The sequence below is a fragment of the Erpetoichthys calabaricus genome, chromosome 1, assembly GCF_900747795.2.
Source record: "Erpetoichthys calabaricus chromosome 1, fErpCal1.3, whole genome shotgun sequence".
Classification (NCBI taxonomy): Eukaryota; Metazoa; Chordata; class Cladistia; order Polypteriformes; family Polypteridae; genus Erpetoichthys; species Erpetoichthys calabaricus.
Window position 1 is genome coordinate 233,937,196 of NC_041394.2, and position 23,141 is coordinate 233,960,336.

At 38.6% G+C, this 23,141-nt stretch overlaps 1 protein-coding gene across 1 annotated transcript in view; it reads right to left on the minus strand.

The window, feature by feature from the left end:
- The window catches only part of LOC114657349 (IQ and ubiquitin-like domain-containing protein), a 94,513-nt gene extending 84,106 nt beyond the window's left edge, over positions 1–10,407 (minus strand). The window contains 2 exon segments of the mRNA XM_051928736.1: positions 1,706–1,881; positions 10,287–10,407. Coding sequence (XP_051784696.1) covers positions 1,706–1,881; positions 10,287–10,407 — 297 coding nt within the window.
- Positions 10,408–23,141: the final 12,734 nt, after the last annotated feature.

Below are 23,141 nucleotides of genomic sequence, written 5' to 3' on the forward strand. Positions count from 1 at the left end.
AAGTAAACACAAAGCTCTTTATCAACAAAATTTCGCCATCTGTATGGAAAAAATTAAGCAAGACTTGTATAGATGGTCAACCCTTCATCTCACTCTAGCTGGAAGAAGTAACTCTGTTAAGATGAATATTCTTCCTAAGCTTCTTTTTATTTCAAAACATTCCAATATACATCAATAAATCATTTTTTTAAGCAATTAGATTCAACCATAACTTCATTTATTTGGAACTTAAAACATCCACGTATTCAAAGAGCGACCCTACAAAGACCTAAGGCAGAAGGTGGCATGGCTCTACTCAACTTTCAGTTTTATTACTGGGCAGCAAACATACAAGCTATAAAAACCTGGACACAAATAGATGAACATACATAGGCTTGGTGCACAATAGAAATAAAATCCTGCAGTACTTGTTTATATTCCCTGCTTTGTGCCCCAATAAATGAAAGGTATCGGCAATATACTAATAACCCAATTGTGTTTCACTCACTCAGAATATGGAACAAATGTAGAAAGCATTTTAAGTTGGAGAATCTTTTATCTGTGGCACCTCTGCATGAGAACCACCTTTTTCAACCCTTGCAAACATATGCAGATTTTAATAGCTGGAAAACATTTGGGATTAAATTACTTAAAGGTCTTTATATAGACAACATCTTTGCATCCTATGAACTTTCCAGCAGCACATTTCTTTCACTATCTTCAAATTAGAAACTTTGTTAAACAGAACCTGCCTGATTTTCCTCATCTCCCACCTTCCTCTATGCGGGAAAAAATATTGCTCAGTTTCGAGGACTCAGACAGCGTTTCTGCAATATATAAAATTATTTTACATTCCCTCCCTTTCAAAGATCCAAGAGGACAATGGGAAAAGGATCTCTCACTCAACATATCAGAAAAGGAGTGGAAGGTAGCAATGCGGAGAATTCACTTGAGCTCCATATGCACAAAGCATACAATTATTCAACTCAAAATTATATATCGAGCACATCTGTCTCGCTTAAAACTGTCCAAAATGTTTCCATGGCAAGATCCAACCTGCGAACGCTGCAATCAAGCTCCAGCCTTACTCGGTCACATGTTTTGGGCCTGCACCAAATTAACATCATTTTGGACAAACATTTTTAAGTGCCTTTCAGACAGCCTTGGTGTCACAATCCCTCCTAATCCACTAACAGCTGTGTTTGGTGTTCTTACAGATGGACTTAAAGTATAGAAGGACAAACAAACTGTGATTGCCTTCACTACACTATTGGCATTCAGACTTATTTTGCTAAACTGGAAGAATCCTAACTCTCCTCTTTTAAGTCAGTGGGTAACTGATGTTTTATATTATTTGAAATTGGAAAAAATCTAATTCTCACTTAGAAATCTGTGCAGAACTTTTTCAAAACCTGGCAGGATCTAATCAATAATATTTTAGAATAAGCTCTTAAATCACTGAGGATGTAGATTCTCTTCCCATTTCTTTTTCTTCTCCATTTATCTTTATCTGCCTATTAAACTCATCAATTTATTTATTTTTACTAGCTTTAGGTTTACTGCATTGGCCATGATCTCTTTCTCAGGGGTGGGGGTTGATTTGTTTTCAATCCTATTTTTTGTAAAAATTCATCTATTTGTATGGAATGATTACAATAAAATCAATAAAATAAAAAAAAGGTGTACTTCCAGCAGTATATTGGAGAAATGTACCCAAAGTGCCTACCTGTGTGTCTCTACAGAACTCTTCTATTTCTTTGTCTGGTCGTTTCTTAGGTATTGTCTGGACTGCTGCATGATGGAATTCAGCCCCAGTCATCGTATGTCGGTACCCACCTATGAAAGGTTTGATACGAGTGCATTTTTCGACCTCAACAGCTATACTTTCAATTGAATTATCACCTAAGTGAAAGGAATGATATCATTTAGTTTGTTAATTTTTTTTGTAGGTGAAATCCCACTTAGATTGCATTTATTATTGCAAGAAAGACCTTAATTACACTGTTCATCGACAATAAAAGCAAAAGTTAAAAGACAAATAATATAAATACAAATAAAGAGAACATTAAGTGATAATGTAGGTCAAGTAATCATCACACAATTCACATGTAACGTTCATTCATAAATCATAACTAACATCTTTAAGGGACAAGGTCCCATAATTGTGCATGTCTGTGAAAAACACCAGGGGATGCAGTATTGAAATGAATTGCTCTAAACTAGAAAGAGAGGCAGAGTACAGCAAACATTCAGCTCTGTGCTATTATGCAATGCATACTAGTTACATTATCTGCATAGATTATGAGGAGTGGAGCATATAAACTCTATGCATCTATCTACTGTATGGTGACCAAAAGAAAACAGATTTGCTAATTCATACAAGTTATTAGTAAAATATTTCATATTAGGAGCAAAATATAATCACAGAAATCAATTCTAATAACCAGCCATAAACGTTATAGAATACACAAAAAACACAGCTCTATATATAAATAAGAATACAAAAACTAATTTTGCTGTATATTTTGTCTGGATTGCTGATATTATTTTTGAGTGGCAGAGGTTAGACACTAAAGCAAGAAAACAATTTGTGATCAGAAACAAAGCCAACATTCATAATCTGAACTGTCCAAAAAAACAGTGATTTAAAAAATAAAAAGGGAGAATACAGAATCTAAACTATGGGATGTGCTAGGGTCAAAGCCTTATATCAAAGAATGCTCTTGTAAAGGCACCTTGGCAGGGCTGTACAGAGAAAGATGTGCCAGCTATGGGGATCAGCAGCTAAACTGTGCAAGTAAAAGCAGCTGGCACTTAAGTAAGAAGGTTAGCTGAACAAACATAAGGAAGACAAGGCAGCCACTACCTGACTGTGTAATGGAAAATCAGGGTGAAAGCATCTGCAGCCTAGTCTCGGCTGGCCAGATGGTAACCAAGCAGACAGAGTGTAGGTAGGATTGGCTGGTAACACAGATGAGGCCAGTTTCCTGTTTGGTATGGCACCAGAGACTTCAGCTGCGAGCTGCAGATGCAAACCTGAACAGCAGTACCCCTTTATTGCTTACTTTAAAAATAAAAAAATACTTCTGCAAAAGTGTTCAGTGACAAAAATGACTCTACTTTTTGAAAGCCTTCCTATACAAAACTTTGCACCAATCATCAAGGACAAGTTGATACTATGGGTACTCGAGAAACAAGTGGCATAATGTCAATTCCCTCTCTATAACCCAGTGTAAGCACTATTTCTTTGATCTCTACAATGGCAAAGACTTGGATTTAATTGCTGCTCCATAACAGAAACTCAAGTGTCTAGGGAGTGGCCTTACACAAAGGCTGGATCAACCCTTCTGCTCTAAGAGACCATACTAAGTCAGCTTGGGTGCTCAACTGAGTCTAGTCTCACTATAAGACAACAGGTTGCATAGCATAACTAGGACAGGTCAAATAGCAAAAAGCAATATATTTGCCTCAGAAGAAGTATTTTGTGCTGCCAAAAGATATCACTATAAGATTCAAACACTGAAGTACAGTATATAGCCACCTACCATAATAACTAAGGAAGAGTGAAAATATAACAATATAAGAATTTTGACAAATGAGAAGAGACCATTTAATCCATCAGGCTGATTTATTTAGCTAATCACTAAGCTGTCCCAACATCTCATGTAGATACATCTTAACCTCCTTAGCGTTGCATTTTATTCCAAAAAAACATGTAAATTTTTTTTGGCATGAAAAATTACATTATTAATTAAATCTCAAAAGTATAATAAGGATACAAATAATAATGGTAATGATGAATAAAAATAATGAAAATAATAACAAAAAATAATAACAGTAATAATAACTATGGGGCTTCGCCCCCTGCTCGCTCCTCTCACCAACTCCCGTTTATGATTTTTTTTTTATTTGAATTGTTGCTATTTCATTAGTTTCACTTTTATTTCAGAACTTATGTAAAAACAATATTTGGAATCTTTCGAGTTCCAATTTGCTGAATCTTTTAAATGAGGTCAGTGAGACATGTGTTTAATGACTTTGTACCATAATTCAAGATAGGTTTCTCTGTTTGGAATTTCAGCACAGACAAAACAATCTGCATCATCAGCAGTTAATAATTTTTTTTTGCAAGGTAACCAATAAATGCATGTGAGGTAAACTCCATTTTTGAAATTCTCTTGACTTAAACTTCAAAGCCTTACAATATTTATATACTTCTGATATATCACCTGTGTCCATATATTCAATCTCTATTCGCCTTTTCATTATTTCTCCAAGTAATAATTTCTCTTTGTTTGTGCTAATGCGATGTTTACTTTCTTTGTTTTGACACTGTCGTTTTTTTCTGCTTTCATATTCTGTATCTTGCTCTGCATGTGTTTCGCGCCTACGTTTTTTTTTTGAGTATTTTGAATTCCAGTTTTCATTATCTTTAAACTGCTCTGCATGTGTTTGGCCTCCTTGTTTTTTAACTTCTTTATGACGTTTTTCATTGTTTTCTACTCTGTCTTTTATTTCTGACTTCGCTTTATCCTGCTTTTGTTTCAATGACACCTGGTCCGTGATGATTATTTCCCCTTTTTCGAGTAATAATTTCCGTTTGTTTGTGCTACTGCGATCTTTACTTTCTTTTTTTTATACTCTCTAATTTTCCTACTTTCATATTCTTTAACTTTCTCCACATGGGTATTGCGCCAACATTTTTTTTTGAGCCTTTCGAATTCCAATGCTTTCATAATCTGTAACCTGCTCTGCATGTGTATAGCGCCAACGTCCGGATTGGACGTGCTTTTTTTTCAATTCCACTTGTTCCGGGCTGATAATTACTTTCCTTATTTTCTGAATTTGCACCTAGATTATTCTTTTACTTTTTTGTCTCTCCAACGCTTTTGGGTCTCTTTTCTCCGCCTTTCTTTCTTCTTTGCTTAGTCGTCTACGTTTCATTTATAACGTATTGTCCTTATATGCGCTGAGAGCCCTGGATCTGTGTGTGCTCAAAGCCAAAACACGACTGAGTGTGTTGCTACCCTTGCACTTATTTGGTTGTAAGTAGGGCATGTCTTGCAAGAATCTCATGTTCTACGTCATCACAAGACGGTCCTGGGTCAATCTCTTGGAACAAAGTCTCATGTTTAAGGTCCCCACGAGACGCTCTGTGGCCAATCTCTTTAGTCTCGTGGGTCTTTTAAGTGTCTTCCGTGATCTTAATGCGAAGATCACGTCTCGTCCCCATACTGTTTCTCTGCAGGATTTTTTTTATAATAGAGAGATACTGCTAATGATGTCAAAACAGTATATAATCTCAAAATGAGTCCTTTGTGTGGTAAATCTTAAAGAACAGTGAAAGACACAATCCAACGTCACAGTCGGGATAATAATAAGAGTATTTCTTTTCTTATTTTCTTTTCAGATTTATAAGTGTTTGAAAGCACATTGCACAGGTACGAGTTGCATTCTGATTTTTTTTCTATTGGAGGTGCAATCAATAAAATGTCTAACAATAAGATGCTCTGGATTGATACGCGATGTGCTAGGTCGATCGCGTCTCTTTAGGCGTAGTGTGGACAGTGGATGTGCAGCAATGATTTGTTGTACGAGCTGGCATGTAAAGTTTGCATGAGATACGGTTTCGCCAGCTTTTTGTTTGTATAAAACAAATGCGTTCCAAATGAACTGTTCCACGAAATGACGAAATACCTTTTTGTAGTATTTCTTTTCTTGCCTCCAAATAACAGGACAGAAATTCAATTCTTGATCCACCCATCATGCTATTATAGTCAGCCACAGCACAAGGCTTTGTAACCTGCTTGTTGTCTTTTGCCTTTACAGTGACTGTAGCTGAATTATGTACAGTGCTAAGAAGACAAACATCTTTCTTGTCTTTCCATTTCAGTGCAAGCACTTTAACCCTTTTGCCAAGCTACTAGCACACCTTGCTGTAATTTAGCTCTGCCAAAGTCTTCAAGCCACAATGGCTAGGACGCTCTGTTCCTCTGTATGTGTCAGTTTTTCTTTGCAGCAAGATGTCAAATAGCTCTGGTGAAGTATAAAAATTGTCCATGGTTACACAGTAACCTTGATCCAGCAGAACATCTATCAAAGGTAGCACTGATGATGTAGCAACACTATACTGATTGAATTTCAGATCAAACACTGTCCCCTTTCCCTGTGTACAGAATCAAATTCTAAAAGTATCCTGTTTTAGATTCGTAAAAGTGTATGCCAAGTCTTGCTCTTTTTGACACAATGTACTGTATCCATGACAGTCTGCCCTTATAAGCCATGAGACTTTCATCGATGTTGATATTACGGTCTGGTAAGTAAACGCTTTGAAATTTTGCTACAATGGCCTGGTATATCTCCCAAATTTTATTCAGTTTGGATGTTGGAAGGGTGTTCTCATCAAAATCTTCATTGTTGGTAAAGTGCAGATATTTCATAATTAGTGAAAACCTACACTCAGACATAATTTTTCCAAAGAATGGCACCACTGACAGCACTTTAACAGCCCAAGTGATTCTCGGTTCTAACATTTACTCAAGACGCATCTGTACAGTTACCCGACTGACACTCAGGACTCACTTTTAGCATGGTTTTCACAGCCTGAGTAACACCCGGGTCTAACACTAAGGAGGCCACAGGCCACCTGGAAAAAGAAACAAAAAACACACTTATCACCCTTCTCCTTCCATGTATGTCAGTGAAAAATCTCTCCTTTGGCCCTGAAGAAATAAATTAAGAGCAAAGTTTTACCTCCACCCTTCAAGGTGATAGGAGCTGAATAAGAATAGGTACATTACTGTTTATACTTTACGGTCGGAGATATTTCTTGTAAACTCACATCTAGGGGTAAAGCCAGGGAATGCAACAGCATATGTATTTGATTGAGTGTATTACTTAAAAGTAATAAACTGTGTGAGTTACATTTTTAGCTTTTAAAAGTTTTTACTACTAAATTTAATAGAACAACTAAACTGTCAAGAGCACATTCCATTCATTCACAGCAGTCATACCGTATGACTGTTTTAATTTTGTTTTTTTACTTAGTTTTTCATTTCCTTCTCTTGTAAACATTATGCTCTTTAATTGTCCCTTCTTAGAGATTGAACTATGACAAATTAAAATATTTGGTTGTTTATTTTAACGTTGTTGAAAATATGTTTGCCATTCTGACAGTATTTTCTTTATAGACATCGCACCACCATTTTGCGAGCCTGCTGTCCAAACACCACCTGTGGGTGTGGACTCAAAGGCCACAACCTATCGATAATTACTAACGGTTAATGGGCTGATACAGGTGGGCATTTTTTTATCTCAGTTTGTGGATAAAACCCTAAAATACTAGCGTAGTTCATTCTTACTTTCTCTCAGGCATATGACTTTTGGCAAAGTTTTTGACCATCATTTTTGGGTTTTGTTTTTTGGCTTACTAGGCTGTGGCTCCTTCTCACTTCACTTGCCACCCACCAGGGGCGCGCAGCTGAACACACGCTAAGGAGATGCGGTTGGATCAGCTGCTGTCTTGCTGCTGCTGCTGCCGAGCTGCGTGTTGAGCTTTGAGCTGCGTGTTGATCATTTAAAACCCTGTACATCAGCTGTCCTTTTGTCTCACTGCCTTGTCTCGCATTATATTAAAGTGTCTCTCACGGGATGTTAAAGAGTCTTTGAGAAAATCACGTATCGTCTCCTTCCAAGATTTGTTTTTATAATAGAGAGCTTTGTTAAGTGCAGTTTGACCTTTGGCTTTGGTCTTTGTGTCTGTCTTTGACAATATCTCATTTCTAGTGCTTCTCTTTAAAAAAAAAAAATACTGTCCATTTAAGACTGTAAAATGGCAAACACACAAACATATACATGTGCACACCCTCTTAGAGGAGTTGGGGGAGTGATAACATGCTGATTAGCTGTGAAGAAAATCAGTGCCTCTGATTAAAAACATGCAAATAATTAAATACCTCTAATCTACTGAACACTTTGTTAATTCAATGAGCTAAAATACCAAAGAGCTTAGCAAAGCATTTCAAAAGTCAGTCCCGAATGAATACATTTACCCTGAGCAATATTTTCAAAAAGAATTAAGAAGGGGAAATAAAATTCATAAATTTGTGCCCCTTTGTAAGTGGAAAAGTAGAAGACCAAGCCAACATACATTTTCTATATACTATGCTGCTTTATTATTTTATTGCATCTGTTTACCCATGCATATTTTATTATCCACATATATTATATGAATAAACTGTATTATTTGTTTATTATAAAAAGCATATTTGGGTATTTGTTGAAAAGTATTATTGAAAAATAGTCATGTATAGAGAAAATGAAGGATGATTTATGTATCCCTTTGGTAATTTAGGAACAAAACTGAAATTCATACATCTTCATAGTTCTGATAATCACACTGTTTAGATGAGGGCTAAGGGTGACACTGAAATGCAACCAAAATTGAATGAGCAGGAGAACAGCCATTTAACAATTAAGGGATTATAGCCATAAACCTAACACAGAGATCGTCAAACTCAAAGCGTAATCCAAAAACTATAACCCACAAGGGTAAGGCAAAAATCTTTTCAAGGCATTAATGAAAGAAAACTGTACACAAAGATTTTAATAGGAATCTGTCAGACTTGGATAAGTATGATTCTGTCATGCCAATCTTTACGCTGATGCACCAGTGACTTAACTCATGCAAACTCCAGGACAGCTTCCTGTGGCAAACACAGATGCAACAAAATGGGCATTGACCAGAAGTAAACAAAAATAAGGATGAAATTTTTAAAAATAAATCATATACATATGCAAATGAATAAAATAGAAAAACATGAGTTAAGAAAGGAATTATGACAATAAGGAGAAATTAAACAGCTACCAAATGGTTGTGAATAAGGAAGCTACACTGAAAACTGAGACACAAAACTGGTGTTGACTGGATGATGGCTGAACAGAAGAAGAAAGGTACATGAAAGGTACATGGGGAGTGATTACACAGGGCGTTTAATCGCTTCTTCTCTTTCACTCTCTCTGTACCACACTTCCACTCCTCCAGTTGAGTGCTGCCTATCTCCATTCCCAGCTCCGACTCACCAAGACAAAACAGTATGTTCTCTTTTATGGAGAACCTGGGAGTACTTCCTGTGCCAGTGCTTCACCTGTTGGAAGTACTTCTGGGTCATATGGAAATCCCAAATAGTATGGAGTGTAACTCCCTGCAGCACCCCACTGTGGCACCCATGGACCCCAGCAGAGCTATGCTACTGGACTACAAGTCCTGGCATTCCCTCCTGGTGCCTGACTATCCAGGGCTACTGCCATCTTGTGTATTGGGTCAAACAATAAGCTAACCCTCTCCTTCCTTATTATTGGTGTCTCTGCCATGTAAGGTTCGCAAGACAACTCCAGCTGGGATGCCAAACCTCAGGTGTTGTCCCATACAGGGGGTTGTTTGGTTAAGCAAACATAACACTCCAAAATGCAATGCCGCCCTGCTTCATGAGAGACTGGAAAGAAACAACCTAACTACCTGAAACTTGGTAGACAGTCAGTTTACATAAGCAAAACTTTGACTGTAAATGTGAGAAAACGGGACAGGATAGCCATCACTCAGAAAAATGCATACAGCCATCCAGGAACATAAAGAAACAGGTTAGAACTGCTGCTCAGCAAGTGATGATTACCTTAGGGAAATAAAACATTAGCCACTGAACCAGAGACAACCAGATGGACATCAAAAAAAAAAAAAACACAAACGAAAAAGCTTTGAACTGCATTGTTACTGGAGCCCCGGGTCTCTAACATTAATAAAAAGAAAAAAAAAAGCTTATTTCCTCATAAAAAAAAAAATCTTTCCTTTTTTCAACTACTGATGCCCTTTCCTAATGAAACATCAGCAAAAAGGTGCCCATACATGATGACAGCTATGGCAAATGCATGTCAACTGAAACAAAATAAAGGACAATAATGAAACAAAGGTGCAAATTAATGGAAGTGAATGTATTAAAAATATACTAAACTGTGTGAAAGTCACAAAACCTTAAAACTCTTGACAGTGACCCACCTAGTAAGTTTGACAGTTTGTTCCACTATTGTACAAGTTTACAGTACTAGGGTGTTGTACCATGTTAGCCATTACGAATGTAGTTAGAAGTCAAGCAAAATGACACCTTTTATAACAAAAAAGATTACAATATGCAAGCTTTTAATGCAACTCAGGCCCTGTAATCTTTTCAGTTAGCCAATAAAAGGTGTCATTTTGCTAGAGTACTCACTGTATCAGTTTATGAAATATTAATATGGGTAAAATGTTAAATTACCTCTTTGAATGTGAACAGTTATAACACAAGGCATTTTGTAATCCTGCTGTTGTGGTCTCTCTGGATCAGTAGCAGTTATTTCAGGCTGGGTGATCTCAGTAGGTCTTTCCTCCAGAGCCATTATCGTTTCAGTCTTAAATATTTTCTTAAGTTCTTTTCATAATCTAAACACTAAACAAAACAAATCCTGGTAAATTCTAAAGTACCTATTAATAGAAAACTAAATCAGGCAAAGAACACAATGTTATTCTTGATAAACAATGAATCAATCTTCTTTAAATGATGCTTTTAATGGTCATAGTAAGAACACCTTTAATAATTTAAATTAACATTTTTCTTTAAAGGATTTCAGAAGACACTTTAAAAGTGATAATTAAAGGACAGTTTGGCTTTTTGTAAAGCCGAACTTTGTCACATTGATGGCTTACATTGATTTTCCATGGAAACTGGACTATTCAGTTAACTGGAGTATTATTTATTGCTTCACAAAGCCTTGCATCTTCTCCACCAGCTTATTTATGCTTATGACAACAAAACAAAGTTGAAAGTAATTAACATTTATTAGTTTCTTGGTACCGCGGTGGGTTGGCACCCTGCCCGGGATTGGTTCCTGCCTTGCCCCCTGTGTTGGCTGGGATTGACTCCAGCAGACCCCCGTGACCCTGTGTTCGGATTCAGCAGGTTGGAAAATGGATGGATGGATGGTTTCTTGGTATTATTTTCTTGAGGGAAGGATATACACTGAACATCCACAACATTATAACCACTTGCCTAATAAAGTATTGTGTAGGCCCCCCTCATGCTGCTAAAATAGCTCTGATCCATTAAGGCATGGACTCCACAAGACCTTCGAAGGTGTCCTGTGTTACCTGGCACCAAAACATGGGCAGCAAATCCTTTTAGTCCTGTAAGCTGAGAGGTGTGGCCTACATGATTTGAACATGTCTTTCCAGCACATCCTACAGATGCTCCAACAACACCTTTAAGAATGCTTTGCAGTGTGGCAGGGTGCATTATCCTGTCAAAAAAGGCAGCTGCCAACAGGGGATACCGTAGCCATGAAGGGTTGTACGTGGTCAGCAACAATCATTAGGTAGGTGGTACATGTCAAAGTAACATCCACATGAAAACCAGTGGACAGAGACCAGCAGGGGTGCTCTGACCGGTCTGTGGCTATGCAGTCCCATAAACAGCAAGCTACAATGCACTGTGAATTCTGACAGTTTTCTCTCGTGACATGCATTATGTTTTTCAGCAATTTGTGCTACAGTAGGGCTAGCCAATACTCCCCATGCGAATTAATGAGTCTTGGGCGTCCCATGACCCTGTCGTCAGTTCACCGGTTTTCCTCCCTTGGTCCACTTTCGGTAGGTACTAACCACTGCATACCAGAAACTTCCCACAAGACGTGTTGTTTTGGAGATGCTCTGACCCAGTCGTCTAGCCATCACAAGCCACTCAGATCCTTAAACTTGCCAATTGTTCCTGCTTCCAACACATTATAAACCAACAGGTAACAAGATAATCAATGTTATTTACTTTACCTGTTAGTAGCTTTAATGTTGTGGCTGATTGGTGTATGTTCACTGTTCATTGCAACTAACATTACTAGATATTTCATTGGAAGCAACAGGTAGGTAGCCTAAAGGGAGATAAGGTGCTGATTGGAAGCACTGGAGTAGAATATCACAACATAAAACAGGTGTCTGTAAGTGTTTAGCTTTAGTACTTGGGTGTTGTACTTTGTTAGCCATAATTAATGTAGTGATAAGTCAAGCAAAATGACACCTTTTATGGGCTAACTAAAAAGATTACAATATGCAAGCTTTCGAAGCAACTCAGACACCTTCTTCAGGCAAGATGTAGCTGGAAAAAGCACATACCAGAGATATAGTAATAAAACAAAAAAAAACAGAATGTCTGCTTCTATCCACCTCCTTTCAGTAATCTTTAAAGCTACTACTTATAGAACCGAGACAGGAAATGTGAGGCATCGTGTTCAGCAATGTCCCACTGCCACTAATGAACTCAATAAGCAAATATCCTCTATGGAATGCGGTCTGCCTGTTCTTCCAAATTCAACATTGGAAAATTACCACCATCGATAACACAAATCAGCTTTGCACAACAAGACAAAGCAGTCTTACAACCAGATTAAGTTTTCCGGCAATGGTAATAATAATTCTCAAATCTCTGCAGCAAAGGCATTCATCCTAAGTAAACATCATTTAAATATTTGAACATAAAATGCAGTAAAAATTGAGAGATTTTACTGAACTTAATCATGCTGTGTAACAGTAGGCTCTAAATATTCCAATCTTTGTCTCTCCAATTTTTTCTCTCATTTTCAACATCTGTTGAATTGTGGCTCATAATCCTTAAAACAAATTCACCAGAAAAAGGCCTGAATGCTTTAACCGCTGCTCCATTCATGAAAATGGTAAAGGGGGCATTTGAAATTGCAGGGGCAGCCTAATGGAGATCCATCCATCCATCCATTTTCCAACCCGCTGAATCCGAACACAGGGTCACAGGGGTCTGCTGGAGCCAATCCCAGCCAACACAGGGCACAAGGCAGGAAACAATCCTGGGCAGGGTGCCAACCCACCGCAGGACCTAATGGAGATGTGGATTTTTATTGTAATTTATAAATAATGCTTAAATTAAAAACAGAAATTTGTTTAGCTAATGACTGTATGCCAAAACTGAAAAAACAACTTCAAAGATACCAAGTGTAGATGCCCCAGACAATGGTTGTTCAAATCATTCAAATCATAGCCAAGCGTGGTCAAGTTCGTCCTTCATGTTAGTCATGACTCTTTCAAGGTAACAGACTGGTAAATTGAACCAATTTAAACTTGTTATTCTGTATAAAGTGCAGCCCACTTCTAACTCAACTGTGACTGGGAAAATTGCAGACTCTTATTCCAGGCTTCCAGTTAAACTATGAAAGATTTTCTGTATCCTGGGCAACAGGTTTAGTTGTGTTTTTGGAGTTGGGTAACAAGTTTTAATGTTTAACACTATTAGACTATTAATATGGTTGAGAATATGACCTACTTATACCCACCAAAAGTGTGTAGTCCATGGATTGAAGTCTGTATCACTGTAGTTTATTTCTCTATTGTCCTTGCACCAAGGCCCAGGGAGGAGACTTACTACACAAGATAGGCAGGAAGAATGCATTTACATAGGCAAAGTGAGCATTCAATGAAGTGTTAATGCGGAACTAATTAGCTGACAACAAAGAACTGTTTCCACACTGCGATTAATTAATTCTTAAATCTTAATGAATGGGCCACTGCCAAACAGATTAATTAAAGATGAAGCCTGTTCTCTCACACAAAGGAAACACTAGGTTTTTTGGATCAATTGCACATGCTCGGACATTATATTTGGAAATGGATCTGAATCAAAGGTTGAATCAAAATAATTCAAAGACTTCAGCACTACCTGGCACGCTGTTGTATCACTTCATTATAACCACCATCTACAGACTGTGTATTATTACCTTTTTAAATCTAATTAGCAGGGTTAAAAGAAAGATAATCATGAGGAAGCTCCCCAGAATTTGTTAAAGGAGTACAGGAAGAGGCACACTGAAAATGTAAGTGAGTGATAGTCTGAGCTCACAAACCCACAGGAACAGTGCTAGTCTACTCTCTAAGGAAGATGTACTGCTTGATTTTAGACAGTGTAGTCCTATTAAGCTTTTTTAGGAGGACTTCAGCCTAAAGTACCAACCCACAACATTCAAGAAGTGTCATTTTTTTAAAAAAGTTAATAGTGGAGTGCAGTGTGGGTGACTACAAAGGAAGAAGAAACCTCTCTAAATGTATCAGAAACCTAAATCCATAGTAACCAAGGGCACTTATCCAGGTTAAATTAAACTTTTTTGATAGATGAGTACTTATTGTAAACCCAGAAACTGGACACAATTTTGTGAATGTATGAGCCCATGAATGTATTTACACAAAAATATTGTGTCTACACCTGTATGAATAAACAAAAAAAAATGAAGCCTGACTTTATTCATAATGCTATGTTGGTGGTCTGAATTAACAGAACTGGTTGTTGATATCAACCTTGGGCCAATGCCATAGTCAACAGCTGGTTAGAAAAATGTAGAACTGTAAGATTCTCTTTGCAATGGTATAAAAATATTTCATGAGATTTTCAGGTAAGGAAGGAAGACATTTTGTGGAAAAATAGCTATACTTACGACAAATCATGATACCAGAGAGTGTCAATATGTTGCATGTCGATTTCACTAAACTCTGTACATGTGGCAATAATGACGCTACCTATATTTCTACATCCTTGGCCTTGATCTTACAGAATAACATGAATGCCCACCTAAGGAGTATTACTATTAAGTTTCTCAGTATTTTAGGGCAAATTTGAAGTGTGTATTGACAACAACTAAAACAGTACCTTCTGCCTTGATTTTTCCCCTTCAGGAGACTGTGAGATTCATAAGACAGAAAAAAGCCTTCAGATAATACACATCATAAAGCGTACCTACTGGCATCAGACTGGAATAACGTTTCAATCAGGTAAGAGAGAGAGCTTTAACAGCTAAGTGGGTGAAACCAAATGGCATGATTTTACATTAAGAGGTGTGCTAAAAGCAAGAACGATCCATTCTCATGATAAGAAGGGGGTCAATGTGTCTGTACAAACAAGTTAAGAGGTGTATAGATTTATTTTTTGTCAAATAAAATTCTTACTTGTATGTGCTAATCAACATCCAACACGTCTGGGCTTATTGAGTAGATCTACTTTTTCTTGAGGCTTTGGTTTTCCTTAATTGAAAAAAAAAAACCTCACAACATATTTGTCATTAACAGAGCAACACAATTAAGAAATGTACTGTGTATTATACAGAGTATGTAAGGGTGTAGTTCTGTTTCAATTCAAGTTATTCTTGACACTCACACCCACCTTGTAAGCCAGTTATATTAGAGATCAGTGTATCCCACCGCCATCGAGTACTTACAGTATATACAGTGCATCCAGAAAGTATTCACATCGCATCACTTTTTCCACATTTTGTTATGTTACAGCCTTATTCCAAAATGGATTAAATTCATTTTTTTCCTCAGAATTCTACACACAACACCCTGTAATGACAATGTGAAATAAGTTTACTTGAGGTTTTTGCAAATTTATTAAAAATAAAAAAAAAGAGAAATCACATGTACATAAGTATTCACAGCCTTTGCTCAATACTTTGTCGATGCACCTTTGGCAGCAATTACAGCCTCAAGTCTTTTTGAATATGATGCCACAAGCTTGGCACACGTATCCTTGGCCAGTTTCTCCCATTCCTCTTTGCAGCACCTCTCAAGCTCCATCAGGTTGGATGGGAAGCGTCGGTGCACAGCCATTTTTAGATCTCTCCAGAGATGTTCAATCGGATTCAAGTCTGGGCTCTGGCTGGGCCACTCAAGGACATTCACAGAGTTGTCCTGAAGCCACTCCTTTGATATCTTGGCTGTGTGCTTAGGGTCGTTGTCCTGCTGAAAGATGAACTGTCGCCCCAGTCTGAGGTCAAGAGCGCTCTGGAGCAGGTTTTCATCCAGGATGTCTCTATACATTGCTGCAGTCATCTTTCCCTTTATCCTGACTAGTCTCCCAGTTCCTGCCACTGAAAAACATCCCCACAGCATGATGCTGCCACCACCATGCTTCACTGTAGGGATGGTGCCAGGTTTCCACCAAACGTGATGTCTGGCATTCACACCAAAGAGTTCAATCTTTGTCTCATCAGACCAGAGAATTTTCTTTCTCAGGGTCAGAGAGTCCTTCAGGTGCCTTTTGGCAAACTCCAGGCGGGCTGCCATGTGCCTTTTACTAAGGAGTGGCTTCCGTCTGGCCACTCTACCATACAGGCCTGATTGGTGGATTGCTGCAGAGATGGTTATCCTTCTAGAAGGTTCTCCTCTCTCCACAGAGGAGCTCTGGAGCTCTGACAGAGTGACCATCGGGTTCTTGGTCACCTCCCTGACTAAGGCCCTTCTCCCCCGATCGCTCAGTTTAGATGGCCGGCCAGCTCTAGGAAGAGTCCTGGTGGTTTCGAACTTCTTCCACTTATGGATGATGGAAGCCACTGTGCTCATTGGGACCTTCCAAGCAGCAGAAATTTTTCTGTAACCTTCCCCAGATTTGTGCCTCTAGACAATCCTGTCTCGGAGGTGTACAGACAATTCCTTTGACTTCATGCTTGGTTTGTGCTCTGACATGAACTGTCAACTGTAGGACCTTATATAGACAGGTGTGTGCCTTTCCAAATCATGTCCAATCAACTGAATTTACCACAGGTGGACTCCAATTAAGCTGCAGAAACATCTCAAGGATGATCAGGGGAAACAGGATGCACCTGAGCTCAATTCTGATCTTCATGGCAAAGGCTGTGAATACTTATGTACATGTGCTTTCTCAATTTTTTTATTTTTAATAAATTTGCAAAAATCTCAAGTAAACTTTTTTCACGTTGTCATTATGGGGTGTTGTGTGTAGAATTCTGAGGAAAAAAATGAATTTAATCCATTTTGGAATAAGGCTGTAACATATCAAAATGTGGAAAAAGTGATGTGCTGTGAATACTTTCCGGATGTACTGTAAATGAATGTCTTGACTTTTTCTATGACCTGATTAGATTTACACATCTGTCTAAGTGTTTGGTTTATGGTCTGATTCTGTAACCTGCAAAAGATGAATACCAGGTAACTTAAATATTTAAAATTAAGGCATTTTCGTTACACAAATAAAACATTTACATTTACCTCGATGCACTCTTGTTCTTCTGCCCCATGCTTTGTTGTTTTAGGGAACTTCTAGCTCTACTACAATCTCTGTGTTCAGTATGCCCCTTAAACCTATTGTGCTGAGAATTTCATTCTAGTTACCAGTCTGGGGCTACTTACACCCGCTGCTCTCCATTTCTTTTTTTTTTTTTCTTGTTCTTTAAGGGTCAGGGATGGCTGGTCTTCAGACATTGTGTCTTCTGACAGTCTGTGGAGCACATCATTTCCTTATGAAGATCTTTAAGGCATCCGTTACAAGTTCACTCCTCAGGGGAGCTACTTCCTGCTAGTTGGAGATTTGTATTTATTGTGTCATGTAACTATACCACTTGGGCATCTCCATTTCCTAGACTACAAGCTTTCTTTCTCTCTCTCTCCCTCTTTGTTTCCTTTACTTTCCAACATAAACCCAGCATTAGTCTTGGAATCCAATAGGACACGGCTATTATATTAGATTATAGAACACATTAATAACAAGATCAAACAAAGTTAAATCAACTTTATAAATATGGCTCACTGTGAAGTCCAGTAACAACAATTTATTTGTTGGATAGCCCAAAATCACACAAGGGATGCTGCAATGGGCTTTAACAGACCCCATTTTTTGACAGCCCGCCAGCCTTGACTCCCTGAGAAGCCAAGAAATAACATCCCAAGGGTAAAAAAATCAGTGTTCAGAAAAATAAAGATGGAAGAAATCTTGGGAAAGGTAATTCAGATAAAGACCCCTTCCAGGTAAGTTGAGCGTGCAATGGGTGTCAAAAAATGAGGTCAACACAATACAATACAATGCACAAAACAACAAAAGTAATCCTCTTCACAGATCTAGATAGCCAGTCTATCACTGCCAACTGAATAATATTCTTACACTGTGCTTCTCACCAGCTGCAGAAACTCTCAAGGCAAAATGCAAGAATAGATTATACTACTCACTTAATACACAACTATCACATATAAGGGTAAGGATTTATTACAATACAGCAAAAAGAAATTATAAACTAATCTCTCTATTATAATAAAAAAATCCTGGGATGAGACGAGACTTTTTAGCCTGGGACGAGATGTGACTTTTTCAGAGAGACACTTTCACGTCCCGCCAGACGAGACTTTGTGCCAAGAGATTTAACCACGCCTGGGACTGGAAATAAAAGACAAAGAGTAGATGACAAAATAGAACATCGTAAAGAATTCAAAAATGTTGGCGTGATACAAATGCAGAGCAGGTTAGAGATAATGGAAGTACTAAATTCAAAAGTCTCAAAAAAATTATAGTAAAGATCGCATTAGCGCAAACAAATGGAAATTATTACACGGTGAAGTAATGGAACAGCGAAAAGAGATTGAATATATTGTTCGGCTTTAAACTTTAAGTCGGAGACTTGTAGATTGTCTAATTTGTGTTGCCATCAGGGAAAAGTAGTGTTTCTTCCCAATGAAGAGGCCTATCCATGAGAATTAAAAGATTTGTTGTTTGGTGAAAGTGAAATCCATGTACGCGAGCGGCAGAGCCATGAAGTGGCCGGGGGCTTGGGTTGGCGAGCGAAGCGAGCAGGGGGCTAAGCTCCCTAGTTAACATAAATGAAAAAAAACAATATCTGTCTATCAGCTAATTGTAGAACCACAGCCAGATTGTACAAAGGAGTCAGAGACAAGCCAGATGCAGTCAGAGGCCTGAAGACTGCCAAATAGTCACATCTCCCCTACTGGTCTTGCTACAGCTGAGTCAGTGCTGGGCAGGCCAATCTGATGAAAAGACCCTTCTACCCCAGTACTCCTTTATCAGAGATGACTTTTCCATGGCAGGCAAACAACTTGGCAGTGCCACATGAGAATACCGAGAAGAGAAAAGCACACCTCACCAGGGTCACCAGAAGTCCAAGGAGCCCAATCACAGTGAAGGAGAGAAAGACAACCCTTGAAGTTTCACCCCTTATAATCAGCAGCAAATGTTTGTTATGGTACTATAAAAGAAAATTACATTAAATTAAAAGGAAATAGTGCTATTAAATGAAACAACTGAGAAGTTGCTCTGTGTGCTTTGACAGGAGGAAAAGGCAATCGACCTTTAAAGATGGAATAAAACCTCCACCAAAATCACTTTCAGCACAGGACATGCGACTTTTCCCAGGTAACCAGTCTAGAGATCACAGTATTGTTTTATATGTTTGTGGGGTCATCGTCAGATGCTCAGAGAACAGTGAAATTCTGCAGCATGTCGTCACTCTTTTGTGCCGTGATTAATGAAATAATCTTACCTGAAACCTTACGTCTTGCTTACCTGAAAAATCCAAAGGAAGGTAAACCTAACAAAGCGTCATACAAAAATGAAGTCTAAAACGAGAGTTCTGTGCTCAGTTTGAGAGTACTAGATAAAAATGTTCCCTTGCTAGACCTGTGTGTAACTTTGCTAACAATTATCAGTAACACAAATTTGGGTAAACTAAAAAGAGGGGCACAAGTATGATATAGATGGGTACACATTACTTAGGGCAAAACTGAAAGGAAGGGGCAGCTGCCATTTATGTAAAACAGAATTAGAATGCAAGTTTTCTTCAATTAGATGGTGAGCCATAGCTTAGTGAAAATCTTTAGGACTACATCAGATATTCGAGGATGAAGCTACTTAAGTACACTTATATTAGGTAAAATGCGCAGTGGAAGCTGTACAGTCTTTTGGCCTTGGAATTTCTCTAGATTTTGTTTTTTTTTTCTTCAGCATCTTGCCAGCTGGAGGTTTTTATTTTTTCAGTCTTCTTTGACCTTCACAACATACTTATCATTATAATCATCACAGATTTCAAAACTAATCCAAATTGAAGGACTCTCCTTTATCAGCTACTTGTATATCTGTTATTATTTACAGTGTGTATTTATTTGTTCTTATTTATGGTTTTTGGTATTTCATTTATTTATCCATAAATTTAATCTTAAAATTTAAAATCAGTAAGAATTAAAGAGAACTCTGCAGTGGATAAACAAGGTAAAAAAGAAGATGCAAAAGTAAAGGATGAATATAAGGCATGTAAGGACTACTAACTCCAGTACTAACCATAGGGCTTATGGGTTACAAAGGATATTAGGAAAGTTGAAAGGCAGTTACTGATAACTATTATGGAAAAGGTGAAGGATGACTAAAATGGATTCTTTCAGTGTTTTAATAGTACATAAGGAAGTGAAGTGCATTAGGAACACAAAGATCAAACTAAAGTGTACAGACAGTGAAATAGAAACTTGCATTTATCTGAGGTAACCTCCCAGCAGTTAAAGGAACTACCAAAGGAGGTACTTTCTTAAATTAAACAGGCTGAAATAAAAAAGGACATCATTTGGAACTCCAGGAAGGGGAAGAAGAAAAGGTTGAGAGCATGCACTAATACAGCACGTCGTTGCAGCCACCCACTCACCAGCAGGTGACAGCTCAGCACCACATAACTTCAAATGGAATGCAACAGAGTAAAGCTTTTTACAGTGGCTGGAGTGCCAGTCCTTCCACCAAACCCCAAGTTTTTCCAGTAAGTTGGAGGACCTGCTTGCCATACCCAGGATGGAACATTTAAAGGTTAAGGGCCTTCATCAAGGACCCAATGGAGTGGAATCACTTCTGGCATTTACAGGATTTGAAGCAGCAACCTTCCGATTGCTGGCACAGAGCCCCAGCCTCAGAGCCACCACTCCACTTTTTATATATATAAAAAATTAAATATACTATTTTATGTGTTTCCCTACTGGTACGGTGGTGATTCTAAATGGAAGAAAGAGTCCGTAGCACTTTAGGAAGTATACTAGGGGGCTCCGCCCCCTGCTCGCTTCGCTCGCCAACCCCTGGCGTTGGGGCATGACAAAGAGTGAGATGTATGAATTAGATATAGAATAGTGTGCAGGTTTGGATGATGCCTATATAAATAAAAAATAGAGTGTTTGGCATAGAGTAATGTTTTATTGGAATATTTCTTTGTATACAACATTAGTAGTAAAGATGGTGTCTTGTCTTTGAATGAGTCTTCCTTTGTATGGATCATTTATAACTTTAACTTTAACGTCAGATGAACGTTGAACACGTGAGAAGGCAACATAAAGTTGTCCATGTCCAAAAACGGGTTCAGAGAGGTAGATGCCAACCTTGTCCATGGTTTGTCCTTGTGATTTGTTGATGGTCATGGCAAATGCAGGTTTAATGGGGAACTGCCGGCGTTTCAATGTAAAAGGTAATTCTAGGTCAGAACTCGTAAGGTCAATTCTAGGAATGAGAACAGTATTGTTAGCATGTGATTCTGTAAGAACTGTTGCTTGAATAACACCGTTTTTAAGGGTAAGGTTGTGTTGTGGTCATCCGTCCGGGTTAATAGTGTTCAAATATTCTAAGGGGAAATTCAGATGTTCATTGTCGTCATCAGAGTCAACTTTGTCAGAGCTTAGAAAGAGCCGTGCCTCTCCAGAAAGTAATGAAATGACCTGGTTATTAATGCGATTAACATTAATATTTTTTGGACATAATATAGTGCGTTGTGTTAACCACATATGCGAAAGCAGTATGGGCCATTGCCTTTTGGTGGCCTGATATGTACTCCGGTAGATGCAAAAGCAAATGAACTATTGTAGGATCTAATGCAGTTCATAAAGTTTTTACTTTCAGGCACATCGTTAGTTAGAAGCTTCTGTAGATATTCAGGATATGAATGTAAAGGAGGCAGTCTAATCTGCCCCTTTTGACAACAACGTGTAAATTCATTATTTGTATTGCCAGTTGTTTCTTCTGGGAAGTTAAGTGAATGACAATGATTGCAAATGACATTCATTAATCCCAATGAATTTTCCTCAATAGTGGACTCATTATTGAAGGCGTTGTCAGCCAACTGGCGTGTTTAGCAGGTGTCTGGCGTTGATGTCTGCGACGGGCAGGTTTTGCTTGTGGCGTTTGAGTGCCGCGTTGTTGCATGTCCATTATTTGTGACGCGCTATTTTGGAGTTTTAATTGATTCGCCTCCGCTTTGCGAAAAGTCCGTTTCAGTCTACGTCGTGCATTGTTTGTATCGAGCCTTGTCCGTTTTTGTATGTCGGTCAGTTGAGCTTTCTGCTTTTGGAGTCTTGCTTGCTTGTTTTCTGGCAGTTGATATGCGCGTTGTACACGTCTGCATTCATTTATTCTCTCTTCGCTCCCTTTTTTGTATGTCTGAGACGCGAGCTCTTTCTTTTGAAATCGTGCTTGTTTCGATGCAGCACTTTGAGACGCGCGCTGTATGCGTCTTCGTTCATTGTGTCTGTCCATTTGGGCATGTCTCTGTAACGGGGTTACTTGAGCTTTTCGTTTTTTGATCCGAGACATTTTTTCTCCCGGAGTTTCCGAAGCGCGTTGTATGCGCCCCCGTGTATTTTGTTGTTTCATTCGTGTTCGTGTGTTTGGTCCCGTTATCCGATCCGAATCGTTTTGTACCCGTGACCGTGTATTCATGACTTGTTTGTTCATCAGCGTGCGAAATATGGATAAGTAATAAGGAGGATCGCACTCACTGTTAATATGGATCCTTTTCTGCAGTTGAACGGTTAATAGTGCTTTATTGTAAGGAGATCCACCTATGCTGCATAGTGTGAAGGTGTTCAGATGACGTATGTTTAATATGGACGTTTCCTTTAGATATGTGGCTTTGGGTGTCACTTCTTATTGATGTGTGTGCTGGGGGGGGGGGGGGGGGGGGGCGGGGTGGGTGAGGATTGTTGTTGCACGAGCGTCTTCTTTCTTTTTGTGTTCCAGGGGCTTGTTGAATCCCCCTCTTTGTGTGTGTCCCGTCCGTTGCTTGTAGGGTGTGTGGGGTGGTTTTGTGTTCTTTTGTGTTCCAGGGGCTTGTTGAATCCCCCTCTTGGTGTGTGTCCCGTCCGGTGCCTGTAAGGGGGGGGGAGTTGCCTTGCTGTTGTGCGCGAGCGTCTTCTTTTTTTTTGTGTGCTAGTTTCGTGTGCAATGGGTTTCGTGCGGCGCCTGCGTTTGACTACTTTTTTCTGTGCCTTTTCCTTTTTTCTGTGCTCGCAGCGCCTCATTTCTTTGACTCCTTTT